The following is a 14,456-nucleotide window of genomic DNA, read 5'->3' as shown; positions in this document are numbered from 1 at the left end:
GTCAAATTCAATCACATCTTCTTGTAAATAAAGAAAACAGATATCTTTTTTATAATATCTTTGTTTATTCATTTTTATGCGGTGCTGAGGATTGAACCCAGTGCCTCACATGTGCGAGGCAAGCACTCTGCCACTGAGCCACAACCCCAGCCTGAAAACAGATATCTTTACATCATCATTGGCTGAAGCTAATGAGGAATTCTCATCATTCAGTCTCTTCTTGTTAAGTGTTAAATAAAGCTACCAGGCATGACTAGAAGAAGCATAGATTACTTTATGGAAAACTACAATTTCAGAATATTAAAGCACTCAGCAAAGTTCAAAGTTCAAGTTCTTAAGGTCCAAAAGACAGAAAGAAAATACCCAGAAAGACACAGAATCTGGTGCCTGTGGCTTCACGGTACCTCGCTTCTTGGCCTGTACCACCATTTCTTCATACTGCTGCCTGTGCTTCTGGGCTTCTTCAGCAGGTTTTGCTGGGAGGTTTCTTGAAAGGAAATAAATGGATTTTTACCATTACAAATATCAAATAAAAGTCTCTGGAAGGGGAAAAAAACACCTGCAGCATCCACCCCCCCAAAATTGTAAAGCCCAAAGATACAAAGCTAAATTTTCAAAAATTACACAGTTCTCTCACAAACTAAAGTTTCTTTACAAAAGCAAAATACTCACTTTAAAACAACTAAATTATAAAGAGTAGTACACAAAATAAAATGACAATTACCCGTAGTTGCAATAAAGACAGATAATCTGTTGGTGCTTTTTCACCCCATTCTCCAAGATAGAAACCGTGATTTAACCACAAAGCTAACTGCCAGCAGTTAATCCCTGAAGGAAAAGCTGCACAGCACAGAGCATATATGCATGAATACAGCCCAAGAGGGTTGCTTTAAATGTGCAAGTTTCATATCAGCTCTGTAGCTCATTTAGTATCTTTTACATACAAAAATATGCCATAGCTATGCACATTTCATTTAAAACATTAAAAATGCATGCTCATTCAGAAATGTGTGTATAGACTATGGGCACCTAGCGAGATGGAAGGGCAGCAGCATTTGGCCTGTGCCCCTGTTACGATGTAACCCACATTCCCTGGAGATTTTCGATCACTGCCACTGGCTGCAGAATGTGACCAGCCCCCACCCACATCTCAGAGCACTGAAAGGACTGGTCTTCACAGCTCAGCAGCTTTAGCCAGTGGCCTACACCTGACTTTCCTGTCCTCTACTTCAGGGTCTTCTTACACCTAGTTTCTAAGAACCAAGAATTAACAATTCAAGATACACTTCTTTTTTAGACTTGTTTTATATTTGGGGGTGGGCAGGGGTCTTAGGCATTAACTAGCCCAGTGTTTTACAGCCCCTTTTCTTCTTCCTTCCTTTTTTAGCAGGGGACCTTCTATTACAACACAATGTTCCATAGAAAACGCTAAACTTAAATATACAGAGCCAGGCGCAGCTGCACACGCCTGTGATCCCAGTGGCTCAGGAGCCTGAGGCAGGGGGATTGCAAGTTCAAAGCAAGCCTCAACAAAAGAGACACACTAAGCAACTCAGTGAGACCCTGTCTCTAAATAAAATACAAAATACGGCTGGGGATGTGGCTCAGTGGTTGAGTGCCCCTGAGTTCAATCACCAGTAGCCCCAAAACACCAAGAAAGAAAGAAAAGAAAGAAAAGAAAAAGAAAGAAAGGAAGAAAGGAAAGAAGAAAGAAGGAAGGAAGGAAGGAAGGAGGGAAGGAAGGAAGGAAGGAAGGAGAAAGAAATACATAGATTATATATATATATATATATATCTCAGTTGTGATTACCTAATAGAATAATACCTAATACCTAGGAAGGTCTCCAAACAGGATCTCCTCATCATGCAGCAGGAAACTAGAGGCCCAGAGAGAGGGGCCCTGCCTCACATCACCCACAAATACATTCAATGCAATCCCAAGGAACCCCATAGGCCAGTCCAGGAATTGTCTGGCAATACCAAGGCACCTCAAAAATACCACTTGCCAGCCTCAGCAATGGCAAGGCGTTAAGCAACTCAGGGCATCTTGTAGTTACAGACCAGCTTAACGTTTATCATATCTAATTAAGTATTAAATAGTAAATTAAAAAGGACAATCACCTAAATGGAAAATCCTGGTCAATACGTCCATACTAAAGGGCACTTTTCCAAGTCAGCCATATGACCCCACTAGAATACATGTGGACCCAGATCATGAATGCTTATGGCCTACTCTGCTCCCATCTCCTGATGCTCATTCTTATTTACTGAAACAGGGACCAGCATTTTGCCTTATCTATAAGCAGACACCACAGAGGCCCTTCCCAAGACTCACGCTGGTCTGTCTTCAAGGATGAGTGCAGTGGTAGAAAGTGGCTCAAAATCAAGATTCTTCCTCACATTCTGCCTTGGAGAGGGTGGCCTGCTAGGTCTTCCAGCTTTGTCTTCATATTCCTAGGACAAAGAAATGAGGGATGATTCTGAGCTTGGCTAGTTCTGATATTATGAAGTCCTTCTAAAAGCAACATAGCTGTTTTGTAAGTGAAAGTGCTTGAAGTTGATCCTGAGGATGCAGCACTGACCTTCCTGCCACTCAGAAGGAAGAACTGTGCTGAAGGGACCCCACAGCTCTGCATCCAGGCCAGAACTTCATGATGCAGGAAGTTTTGAAGTGTCCCAGCATCAAAGTAGCCCCTTACAAGGACCATTAGCACTGATTTGGGTCTACACTCCTCCTGGTGACAGGCTTATTTGCTGTCTTCTGTGGACTACGAGTGTTAACTGATTATCAAATGGCCACTGGGAAGTCACGGCTGCATGTTGTTATGTAAATAATTTCACCATGCCCTGGAAACCTAAGAGCAGCCTCCATGCCCACTGAGCCACCAATTTGTTCCATGAACTGCAACCACAAAGGCTTAGTCACACCTGGTGACCCACATTCTAGACATCCAGCTATAAGGATTCAGGAGAGCCAACAAATTGGTGCTTCTGAAACCAAGTGTGGGCTCCCTGCAACATCAGAAAATGGTATAATCCCATTGCCCGTGACAGACAAGGCCCTCAGGACCACCTCTTAACAGAAAGAAGACAAGCTAGCTGGGAAGACAGGCAGACGAATGTAGAACCAACCTAGCCTTCAGTCCTCACTCCAGGTGGCAAGAGCAGCACTGACATGAGGTGGTAGTGAACTGCTGAACGGATTCTACTGACACCAGCTGTCAAGAGGGTGTGACTCGTAAGATTATTTTGCAAGCAATTATTCTCTCAGACAGAAGGGCCTATTAAGGCTTCTAAAAAAGTGAGAAAAAAAAAAAAAAAAGCCAGACACAGTGGCGCATGCCTATAATTCCAGCAACTCGGGAGGTGAGGCAGGAGGATTGCGAGTTCAAAGCAAGCCTCAGCAATGGCAAGGCACTAAGCAACTCAGTGAGACCCTGTCTCTAAATAAATTCAAAACAGGGCTGGGGACAAGACTTAGTGGTTGAGTGCCCCTCAGTTCAATCCCTAGTATCCCCCCTCTCCCTAGTACCCACCTCCCAGCCAAAAAAAAAAGTAGAAAAGAAAAATTTTCTCAAAATATAGAGGCTGTGAGAAACAGCTGAGTAGTCAGTTTCTGTATACCTTTCCTGCAAGGTGAGATGCAGGACCCTTCTTGCTCTGCCTTACAACCATTCCACTGAAGTACTGAGAAAATAGACTCACTAGCTCATAGGTCAATTTCTGAGCACCTACCCTGGGCCAGGTACAGCAGTGACAGTGTAGCAACAGAAAGCTTCAAACTCCATGTGTGCAGAGAAATCTTCAATTTTATAGGAAATCTACCGAAATCTACCAAAATCTACACGCTATGAAAGCTTGTTTTCGGTCTTCTGTGGACTATAAAGTGTAATTAATTATCAAACATATTATGTTCTGACAAGAATTAGTAACAATACCCACAGGTGCTATTTACCAGCTAAGCCTGGACTAGTGAACTGGATGCCAAGGCCAGAGATGCTGGGCCCAACAGTCAGATGTCCCAGAATGCAGCTGTCTGTTCCCATGAGCTTGCATGTGCTCTGCATGTCTCATTGTGTCTCCATAACTTCCTGTGTGGCAAGTGTCACCCATTCTTCAGATAGGGCAACTGGGGCTTGATGTACAGGCTGGGCCTACTCTGCCACTGAGTAGGCCCAACCTCCTTTAAGAATATAATCAAGGGGCTGGGGATGTGGCTCAAGCAGTAGCACGCTCGCCTGGCATGCGTGCGGCCCGGGTTCGATCCTCAGCACCACATACAAAGATGTTGTGTCCGCCGATAACTAAAAAATAAATATTAAAAATTCTCTCTCTCTCTCTCCCTCTCTCTCTCTCTCACTCTCTCTTTAAAAAAAAAAAAAAAAAAAAAAAAGAATATAATCAAACAGGTATGGAGTTGCAGAGAGAAAAGGGCAAGTCCTCCTTGGGTCAGCTGTGGCTTCTGGAGACAGACAGGCTTGGGAGGAAACTCAGGACCACCAAGCACTAGCTGTGATTCAGGCATAGTACTTACATGGAATCCCTGAGCCTTGCTTCCACATCTGCAAAGTGGACACAAGCACTGCCAGAGCAGGCTGCTGGAGCAGCAGGACATGTGCGACTGTTATGTAGGTCTGCAGTGCACAGGGCCTGGGCAGTGTGTGCCACTGCCTGCCTCCTCCCTCAGACCTGATATAATCCTAGAAGGCAGGGAAGACACTCCAGTGCCAAACAACAACCCCAAGTCTACAACAGCAGATATGAAAGTAGGAGGGAAGCGGGGTACATGCCTTGATTCATGACCAGAAATGTCACATCTCCCCAGCTCACACTTCTTACTGTTATCAAGAACAAGCAGTAGCAGCTGACAAGGTTAAGGGGCCAAACGCTTTCCAAGGGCCATAAATACAGTTAACTCAGTTTAGCCTTTACAACAGTTCTCTGCAGAGACAGAAGGTGACATCACCCCACTTCCAAGATGGCACTGTGGAAGCCAGAGACATCAACAACCTACCCAGCGGGTAAGTGGGGAAGCTGAGTCAAACGCAAAGCATTTGGTCCTTTGGCCACGTTTCTCACCACAGAATTCATGCAAGCCACTGGCAGACAGGAATTGGAAGTCATTTCATCATGTTCAGTCTAAGTAAAGCTTTCAACTATGACAAACCTATAATCCTGAATTAAGCACACAGTCATCGAAGACTCGGGGTCAAATACAAATGTTTAATCACATAGAGTGACGCATGACTAAAACAATGAAGGAGGCCCAACCTGCCCATACTTGCAATTTCAGAGCCTTTGCAAAGCCCCAAGCAACATTTCCAAGTACAAGTGGCTTTTAGAACAGGTCCTGCTCCAAACCTAGGTCTCTTCCCTTGGACACAGTAAGCTTAGCTAAGTCCAAGCCAGACAGACCAAGCCCAGGAACAATAAGAGGACTACACCCGTTAAGAACCCTGGGAGGGGTGAAAAACAACTCAATTGAGGATTGTCAGCATCAGATCAGTACATGATGTGGCAGGTACTGAGGCCTCGGAAGCAAATATGACCAGTTCTAAGTCTGGGTTTTGACCTTAGGCAAGGCATCTGGACTGTCTCAGCCCCCTCACTACAAAAGGTAGCAACTATGAAGCCCACTGTGATAGTCAACCTGATAACACACACATAAGAGGCCAGCAGCCTGCTAGAATAGTGAGCCCTTTTGTGTGCCAGGCAAAATCAGTGGAGTCCCTACCTCAGTTCAACTTACCACTTCAAAGTTTCTTCTGCATGGGACCAAGTCAGAAAGTCTCTTGGTTTTAACCAAGGAACAATGTTCTTCATTGCTGGGCTCATCAAAAGCTCTGCAGACTAATCAGGAAAACAAATCACCCATCCAGGCCAACTGCTGCCAGCTCCCCTTAGACAATGGCACAGGGAATTCAGAACAGGATTCTTCATAGTCCTAGTGCAACTCTGTTTAATTGGTCACAAAAGCATTTTTTAAAATTAAACAATAAAAATAGAGTGCACAGGCTGGTATGGTAGCACATGCCTGTAATCCCAGTAACTAAGGAGGCTGAGGCAGGAGGATCACAAGTTAGAGGCCAGCCTCAGCAACTTGGCAAGACTGTCTCAAAATAAAAAAGGCTGAGGATGTAGCTCAGTGGTAAAGTATCCCTGGGTTCAATCCCAAGGACGGGGGGCGGGCGGGGGGGAGACACAGAGTACATATAGTGAGGAAAACTTGATTCAGTTCTACACCTAGTTACATCTGTGTACAGAGTCTTGCCTTATATTGGGGTCATTTCAAAACGAATTTGCAAGTTGCTCATTTAGAAGTTCCTGCCCTGAGCTGTCTATGATGAATCCTGTTGGAGAAGACAAGAGCATACCAACCCAACAGCATCAGCACACAGAACAAGTGACTCTTAACCAGAGGTGAGGTTGTTGAGTGTACGGTCTGATGACACAGCACAGCTTCAGGAAAAGGAAAGCAGGGGGCAAGGGTACCTGAGTGGGGCCTCAGGTCCTGGCAGATTCAGTCAGCTAGATTTAGCAAGCTGAAGAAGGAAAGAAGGAGAACCACATAAAAAAGAGATAGCTTGGGGCTGGGGTTGTGGCTTAGTAGTAGAGCACTCGTCTAGCACATGCAAGCCTCTGGGCTCAATCCTCAGCACCACATAAAAATAAATAAATGTATAAAAAATAAAAAAAGAGAGCTCATTTGTGAAGAGGCCACATGGGGCCCTGGTTCTTTAGGGCCCTCAGTCCCCAGCTTTGCAGAGCTCTCTGCAGGAACAGTAAGGTGCAGGTGGAAGACATGGCAAGGAGAGAGAAGAGGAATACAGGAGGAGAGAACAACAGGTGGCGGGAGGCAAGAAGGAACCGTGGAGAGCAGCCCATAATGGGTGCCACTTCAGCAAAGACTGGAAAGGTCTGGGCCAGATGCCAGAGGCAGAGGCAGAGGCAGAGGTATTCTGATAACACAAGCCACGGCCAAGGGCACCCAGGAGCAGGCTGATTTGTGGGTCAGCACAGGCATCCTAAGTGGGGAACAGTGGTGAGTTCTGTCCAGAGCAAATGAGATGGACAAAAAGCTTCCTAAAGCTGGCAGATGAGGCCCCCAGAGTGGGAGAGCCAGGCTTACAGTGGGGCTGGAGAGCACAGTGCAAGTGTGGGGAGCCCAGCTATGCAGGGCCAGCAGGGTAGACCTTACCTGCAGAGGCTGCCCTGGGTTAAGGGCCAGGAGAAGGGTAACAACTCCTGGATTAGTCTGAATTATACTCGGCAAAGAAAAAGAAAAGCCTGCCTCAACAGACTTTCAGGTTAAGGGGAAAACACCAGGGCTCTCAAACAATGAAAGGAAATCTTCCAAGCAGAAAGAAAAGATGGGTTGTTAATGCTACTTACAGAACTGGAAAAGTGCTACAAAGACAGTCAATCATGCCAATACCTGGTTTCCTGGAATCTACTTTAGCCAGGAGAAAGGGCCATCAGTCAAAAGCAAGCTCACTTCTCTGACTCGGCTGTCTACAGAGTCGAGACCAGCCGGTTAACATAACCCTGGAGGGGCTTTGGGAAGCACTGTGGCATAAAGCCGCACTCAGGTGGGCATCCCAATAGTGTCTTGAACTGCCAGCGACACCACCTGCTGTGCCTGACCTCCCAGACTGAGGACCTGGCAGCTTACAGGCAGCACTGGGGATAGAAAAAGCTGCTAGGAGCACTTTCTCTGTTCTCCATGGCATCAGAATGGAATAGCATTCTGCTAAATGTTAAGATAAAATGAGACGTAGACACCACAGCGCACGGAAAAAAACCATGGAAGTATGGCTGTCACTCTATTACTATTAAAATTACTTTTCAAAATATTTCTCTAAAAGAGGTACTTAAAATAGAGTTGCGGTAAAGACCAATGAGACTGAAGAGCTGTCAAGGGCAGCTGGTTTCACACTGTCATAGTAACAAGGGATAGGCAAAGGAGCCCTGTTCTAGGACCTGGGAGATGTTCTGTCATTCGTGGGGATGAGTGACCTATTCAGGTTTTGTAAGTGCTCAGCCCCCAGAAGTCAGTGCTGGTGCCCACAGCAGAGGCAAGGCCTTGGGGAACACCTGCGCTGTAGCCTTTCTGTGGGCTCTTTGGTATACCTCCCACACGGTATGCTCACAGAAAGCACTAAGTTACCCGGAACGCTGGCATTTGGGGAAGCAACTCTCAGGAGACCTTTCCTAATCATCAAATTTCTTACAAAGCATCAAGAATATGTGTTCTGGTGAATGGAATGTACTAACAGCTTCACTCTGGGAAGCCCAGTCATCCCTGGAGTCTGCCCACCTTGCTGGGCCCTGGGGCAGGTGCAGGTTCATCTCCCCAAACTCCCTCAAACGGCAAGACCACCCAGGGGCCTGAACTGACCTGCTCTGGAATCAGGATGCAACAGCGCTTGGGCTGGCAAGAATGTGGGGAAGGACGTGCCCTCTCTCGCCGTCTGCGTTAAAACTAGACCCAGGAGAGCTGTGGAGCAGACACAAAGGATGCCAGGAAGAGCAGGCACCGCGTCCCCGAGCAAGCTTGGCCGGTGGACGAAGCATAAGCCGCGGGGCGCGCACGCCTGCACCGGGCCGATGGGCGCGCTCACACTCACACTCGCGCGCGCGCGCCACAGCCCCAGGGCCGGCAGGGCAGGAGGGGGCGCCTGGGCCGACTCACCATGAACGCCGGGCCTCACAGGCGCGCGGCCGGCCGCCCCATGCCCGGCAGCGGCTCCCTCCTCTGGCGGCTGCTCGGCGGACCGGGCGGCGCCGCTCCAGACCGAGGCGAGGGGCGCAGGCCGCTCAATCGCGCGCAGATGGGCGCCGATCGCGCTCGGGGCCTCGGCGCTCCGGCGGGGCGGCCTGGCAGCGGGAACGGCGGAGGGGCCCTGCAGTCCCGGCTGGCAGGGCCTCTGGCTGGCGCCTGCCGCTCCAGGCGCACCGAGCCGCAGAGGGGCGCGCCCAGGGCCGAGCTCCGCCCTGCGAGGCCACACGGAGAGCAGCACTGCGTCACCAAAGGAACTCCTCGAAACGTCAACGCTGCAACTTCTAGCTGGTGGGTGACTACGGGCTTTTTTCTTGTCCCTTCCCGTGCTGACTACGGAACCAAGGCCTCCCTCACTCACGCCAGGCAAGAGCTCTAGCACCAAGCCATACCCCGGGCCTTATTTAAAAAGGTATTTATTTTTGAGGGAGGGCCTCGCTCAATTGCCCAGACTGGCCTGGAACTTGGAATCCTCAGGTCTCTGCTTCCTAAGTAGCTGGGATCACAGGCGTGCACATCGTATTTCTTATGCTGTGCTGTGGTTCATACGTTTTCTACAGTGAGATTATTTTAAAATCTCAGGGTATGCACACACACACACACACACACACACACAAAGCATACTGACAAATCACAATGTTTGCATCTGGGAGCGCTGACTGCAAAGGGGCATAAACTTTTAGGGGTGACAGAATTGTTATCGTGATATGCATTCATAGAAACTAAATGGTAGACTCTCATCAGAGCATGCCACTGTCTGTAAATTAAACCTCAATTTTAAAAAATCCTTAAAGCCTGCATAGGGTCAAAACTCTCCCAGGTCAGCAGTGGGCAATACTAGGCTCTCTGCTTTGATGGACTCTCATAGAAATCCCTTCATCATAAGTTCAAACCCCACCCTCATCTGGGACCCAGATTTTCCTGAACTCCCAAATTGCAGGCAGAAACTTCTTCACTCAGAAGAAGCCTATGACATCCATTAGGAAAATCAAAAGATGAATGACAACTGATGGTACCCATGTGGACAAGCTGGAATTCTCACAAATCCTTGGGAAGAATGTAAAATGGTGCAGCTATTCTGGAAAAGATTTGGACAGTTTCTTATATACAACATACACCTTCCACACTCCTAGGACCCTATCCAAGAGATATACATCCACAAAAAGACCTGCATGCAAAAATTCATAGAATTGTTCATAATGACCAAACCCTTAAAATGATCCCATGTCCACCAACTTGAGAAGGAACAAACAGCAATGAAAAGTAACAAACTACTGGCACACGCTGATAATGAATGAACTTCAAAATCATTCCAGCAAGTGGAAGATGCTGGTAATCTGCATGATTCCATTTACATGAAATTCCTTATAAGGGCTGCGCCCAGGCCACCAGAGGCAAGCCCACCGCCAGACTGTGCAGGCTTATTATGCCCAGGCACAACACCAAAGCCAGTTGAGCCCACAGCTTCTGGAGAACAAAAGCACATCAGCCTGGAAGTGGGAATGGCGACTGACTGCAAACAGCATGAAAACATTCTAAGACTTCGGATGATGAAAATCTTCTAAAACTGGACTGCAGTGATAGCTGAGTACATTCTTAATAAACTGTAAAAGTTTATTAATGCTTACAATGAGACTTTATGGGGTATTAAGTGTATTTCAACAAAGTCATTTTTAAAAAGTAATAGGAGATTAAAAACAGAGGTTGATCCTCGCTAGCAGTGTAAGTGAAGGCCTTGTTAAGAAAAAGCACCCAAAATCTGGAATTAAAGCAAAATCACAGTTGGGGGATCCTGATCCTCTCAACTTGCCCACAGCATTTCCAACATCCTGCTTAAAGATCACCTGCCCCTGTAGGGCAGGTCTTGTGCTATTTATTACTCCATTAAAGCCCAAATACCATGAAGTTACACTTTAATGTGTAGATTTATGTTTCCATAATCTAGCAATCTTGTGCTGATTTTTTCTTGGCTTGTATGCCCATCTACATAACTAAGTCTTTAAATGCTCTTGGAATCACTTTTGCCATCTTATTCATCTCAAGGCATGAAATAAATCTTTGATTCACGGTCCAAAAAAGGTGGGGAGGCCCAGGACAGTGGCACATGCCTATAATCCAAACTGCTCAGTAGGCTGAGGCAGGAGGATTGCAAGTTCAAAGCCTGCTTCAGCAAAGTTGAGGCACTAAACAACTCAATGAGATCCTGTCTGTAAATAAAATACAAATAGGGCTGGGGATGTGGCTTGGGAGTCAAGTGCCCCTGAGTTCAACCCACAGGACCCCCCCCCCCACAAAAGATACATCTTTCATAGAGAGGCTCTGGATATAGCTTGCCTAGCATGGGTTCCAGGCCCAGCACCCAAAAAACAAAAACAAAAAAATGAATAAAGGGACCTATAACTAATAAAGGTCAATACATAAACCCAACAGGATACTGGTTTAAAACACACATTTTGGTACAACTGAAGAAACTGGAACATGATCTATGCTATTGTGCCACTACTAGCAATCCTCTTAGATACAATTTCATGGTTCCATACAAGAAATGTCTTGATTCTTAAAAGGTGTATGCTGAAGTATTTAGGAGCAAGAAGACTTCAAGACAACTTCAACTTACCTTCAAATGGTTCAATGTTTAAAAAATATTGGCACAATAAAGTACAGATGCAACATGTCAGCAACTATTAACCCAAGTGGAACATGTCTGTGTATCCATCAAATTATTCTTTGAAAATTTTCTTGAAACTAGTATGAAGGCTGGGGGACAATCCTTCAGGTCTCATCTCCAACATCCTTGCAGAAATGTTCCCTGCCCACCTCATCCACAGCACCCTCTCTCTTAGCACCAGGCTCTGGTTTGGGGGGCCCTCATTGGTAAGTGCACTAGTATTTGACTCACATTACCTCACTAGACTGTAAAACCTTTGAGCTGGCTGGAGGCCAGGCAAAGCACAAGGCAGAGAAGAAACTCAAGCACTTGTGGAATCAGTGTGCTATCACACAAATACAGTTGTCCTTCCTTCCATCCATCCAGCAAGCACTTAAGAGTGTTTGCCCCCTAGCAATTAGAGAAACGCAAATTAAAACTATGCTGAGATTTCACCTCACTCCAGTCAGAATGGCAATTATCAAGAATACAAGTAATAATGTTGGCAAGGATATGGGGAAAAGAGTACACACATACATTGCTGTGAGATTGCGAATTGGTGAAACCACTCTGGAAAGCAATATGGAGATTGCTCAAAAAACTGGGAATGGAACCACCATTTAACCCAGTTATCCCACTCCTTGGTTTATAACCAAAGACTTAAAATCAGCATACTGCAGTGACACAGCCACATCAATGTTTATAGCAGCTCAATTCACAATAGCTAAACTATGGAACTAACCTAAGTGCCCTTCAACAGATGAAAGAATGAAGAAAATGTGGCATATATACACATGGAATATTATTCAACCTTAAAGAAGAATGAAATAATGGTATTTGCAGGTAAATGGATAGAGCTAGAGACTGTCATACTAAGTGAAATAAGCCAATACCAAAAAATCAAAGGTCACCCACTTGAATCAAAGTGTGAAATATGATATATCAAGAACTATGTAATGTTTTGAACAACCAACAATAAAAATTAAAAAAAAAAAAACTGTGTGAACGTGGAAACGACCCAAATGTCTTTCAAAGAGCCAATGGATGAACAAATTATGATATATCCATAAATGGAATATTCAGCAAGCAAAAGGAATAGACTATTGATGTATGCAATAACTTGGGTGAATTAAAAATCATTGAGATTTTTCTGGGTGAAAAAAGCAATTCTTAAAAGCCTATGTATTTTAGGATTCCATTTTTTCCTTCTTTAGGGAACAAAACTACTGTTGAGGAACAGATCAATGTTTTCCACTATGGGTGGTAGTTACAGTTTGGATCTAGAACGTCCCCGCCCAAAGGTCATATGTTGAAGGTCTGATCCCCAATGTTGTGAGGTTCAGATGGGTTTGGGAAAGTGCTTGGATTGTGTGGGATGGTAGCTTATCAGTGGATTAATCCATTGAGGGAACCATAGCTAAATGGACTATTGGGAGGTTATAGAAGCTACAGGAGATGGACCTTGTTGAAGGGAGTAGGTCCTTGGGGGTGTGCCCTTGGGAACTATTATCTTGTTCTCTAGTCCTTGTCTCTTTTTTTCTGACTGTTGTGAGCTGAGCAGCTTTATTTACTCCGGCATGCCCTTCTGCCATGACGGTCTGCCTCACTCAGGCCCAAAACAATGGAGCCATCCAACCATGCACTGAAACCTCTGAGACTGTGAGCCCAAATAAATCTCTCCTCCTTAAAAAAAAAAATCAAAGGTCAAATTTCTCTCTGGTATGCAGATGCTAACACACAACAAGGGGACTGAGGGAGAATATAGAAATTCAGAGGATTAGACAAAGGGGAATGAAGGTAAGGGGTAGGATCAGAATAGGAAAGACAGTAGAATGAACCTGACATAACATGTAAATATACGAATACACCACAGTGCATCTCACTATCATGTACACCCACAAGAATAGGATCCTAATTGACTCTGTCATGTATAACAAAAAAGAATAAATGTGAAGGAGTAAAAAAATAAATAAATAAAATGAGTGCTTGGCCCTAGGAATAAAGAGGGGAAAGGCCCCTGCCCCAAGTCACTCATGGACCAGTGAACAGACAGATCTGCTCAGGGAAGCTGAGTGGGAAGGGAGCCCCAGGACACACTGATCCAGCTTGGGGAGTCAAGTGTGACTTTCTGGAAATCATGCTTGCAACTGGAAGAGGGCTAAGTACTGTGGAGCTCAGCTCCCAGAGACAGGGACAGGTTCTGAGCCTCTCCAGCCTCCTACCTCCAGCCATTCACCCAGGGCCCAACACACTTGAGAGGTTTGCTCATGCTGGGAAGCCACAGATTCAATAGTTATTCAGGAAGGAGAGTCGTGGAAAATGTGTTGAGTATGCATTAATATGTTTCCCTGTGGATATGATGGCACGTGCCTATATCTCAGTTACTCAGGAGGCTGAGGCAGGAGGATGGCAAGTTCAAGGCCAGCCTGGGCAATTTAGCGAGATCCTGTCTTAAAAAATAAAAAGAGCTGGGGTGTTGCTCAGTGATACAGTACTAAGCAATTGCTAGTACTGAGAAAAAGATATGCTTCCCCAAACTCCCTGCACATATTGCTGCCCACCCAGGAGTAATTTCTATCTCATAATTTACTTATTATTTTTTGTGGTGCAGGGGATAAAACACACAGCCTCACACACGCTGGGCAAGTACTCTATCACTGACTTAGACTTACACCCCGACCCTCTATCTCAAACGTCAAAACTGAGCACCATTCCCAAATTTATTTCTCCAGTAGTGAGAATTGAACCCAGGTCCTCACACATGCTAGGCAAGCTTTCTATCACTGAGCTACATCCTCAGCCCTTTTCATTTTAAGCCTAAGTAGCCCAGGCTGGCCTAAAACTTGGATCCTTCTGCCTCAGCTTCCCAAATAGCTGGGATTAGTGCAGCAGTAATGTTTACACTACACAGCATACCATGTGATGACAGGTTCATTTTTACTAAATTTTGAAACTTAAAGCAACAATCAGAAGTTAAGAACTTTTCTGCATCTCAAGCTAGCACTGGATTCTCCCTTACACAATGGAATT

General features: G+C 45.6%; 1 protein-coding gene across 5 annotated transcripts in view; it reads right to left on the bottom strand.

Annotated features, from left to right (window-relative positions):
- Tbc1d14 (TBC1 domain family member 14) overlaps positions 1-14,456 on the bottom strand; it is a 106,783-nt gene that overhangs the window by 36,218 nt on the left and 56,109 nt on the right. For all 5 annotated transcript variants that reach the window (XM_046423468.2, XM_058572439.1, XM_046423464.2 and 2 more), the window contains exons 4-5: positions 2,336-2,454; positions 405-487 (exon numbers count right to left, since the gene is read on the bottom strand). In XM_046423468.2, coding sequence (XP_046279424.1) covers positions 405-487; positions 2,336-2,454 — 202 coding nt within the window. The remainder of the gene's footprint in view (positions 1-404; positions 488-2,335; positions 2,455-14,456) is intronic.

This window comes from Marmota monax, unplaced genomic scaffold (assembly GCF_021218885.2).
Source record: "Marmota monax isolate L192 unplaced genomic scaffold, Marmota_monax_Labrador192_F-V1.1 WCK01_AAM20220418_F8-fsc00009, whole genome shotgun sequence".
Taxonomy (NCBI): domain Eukaryota; kingdom Metazoa; phylum Chordata; class Mammalia; order Rodentia; family Sciuridae; genus Marmota; species Marmota monax.
The sequence above is the reverse complement of the archived record's forward strand: the minus strand, read 5'-3'. Positions and strand labels throughout refer to the sequence as shown.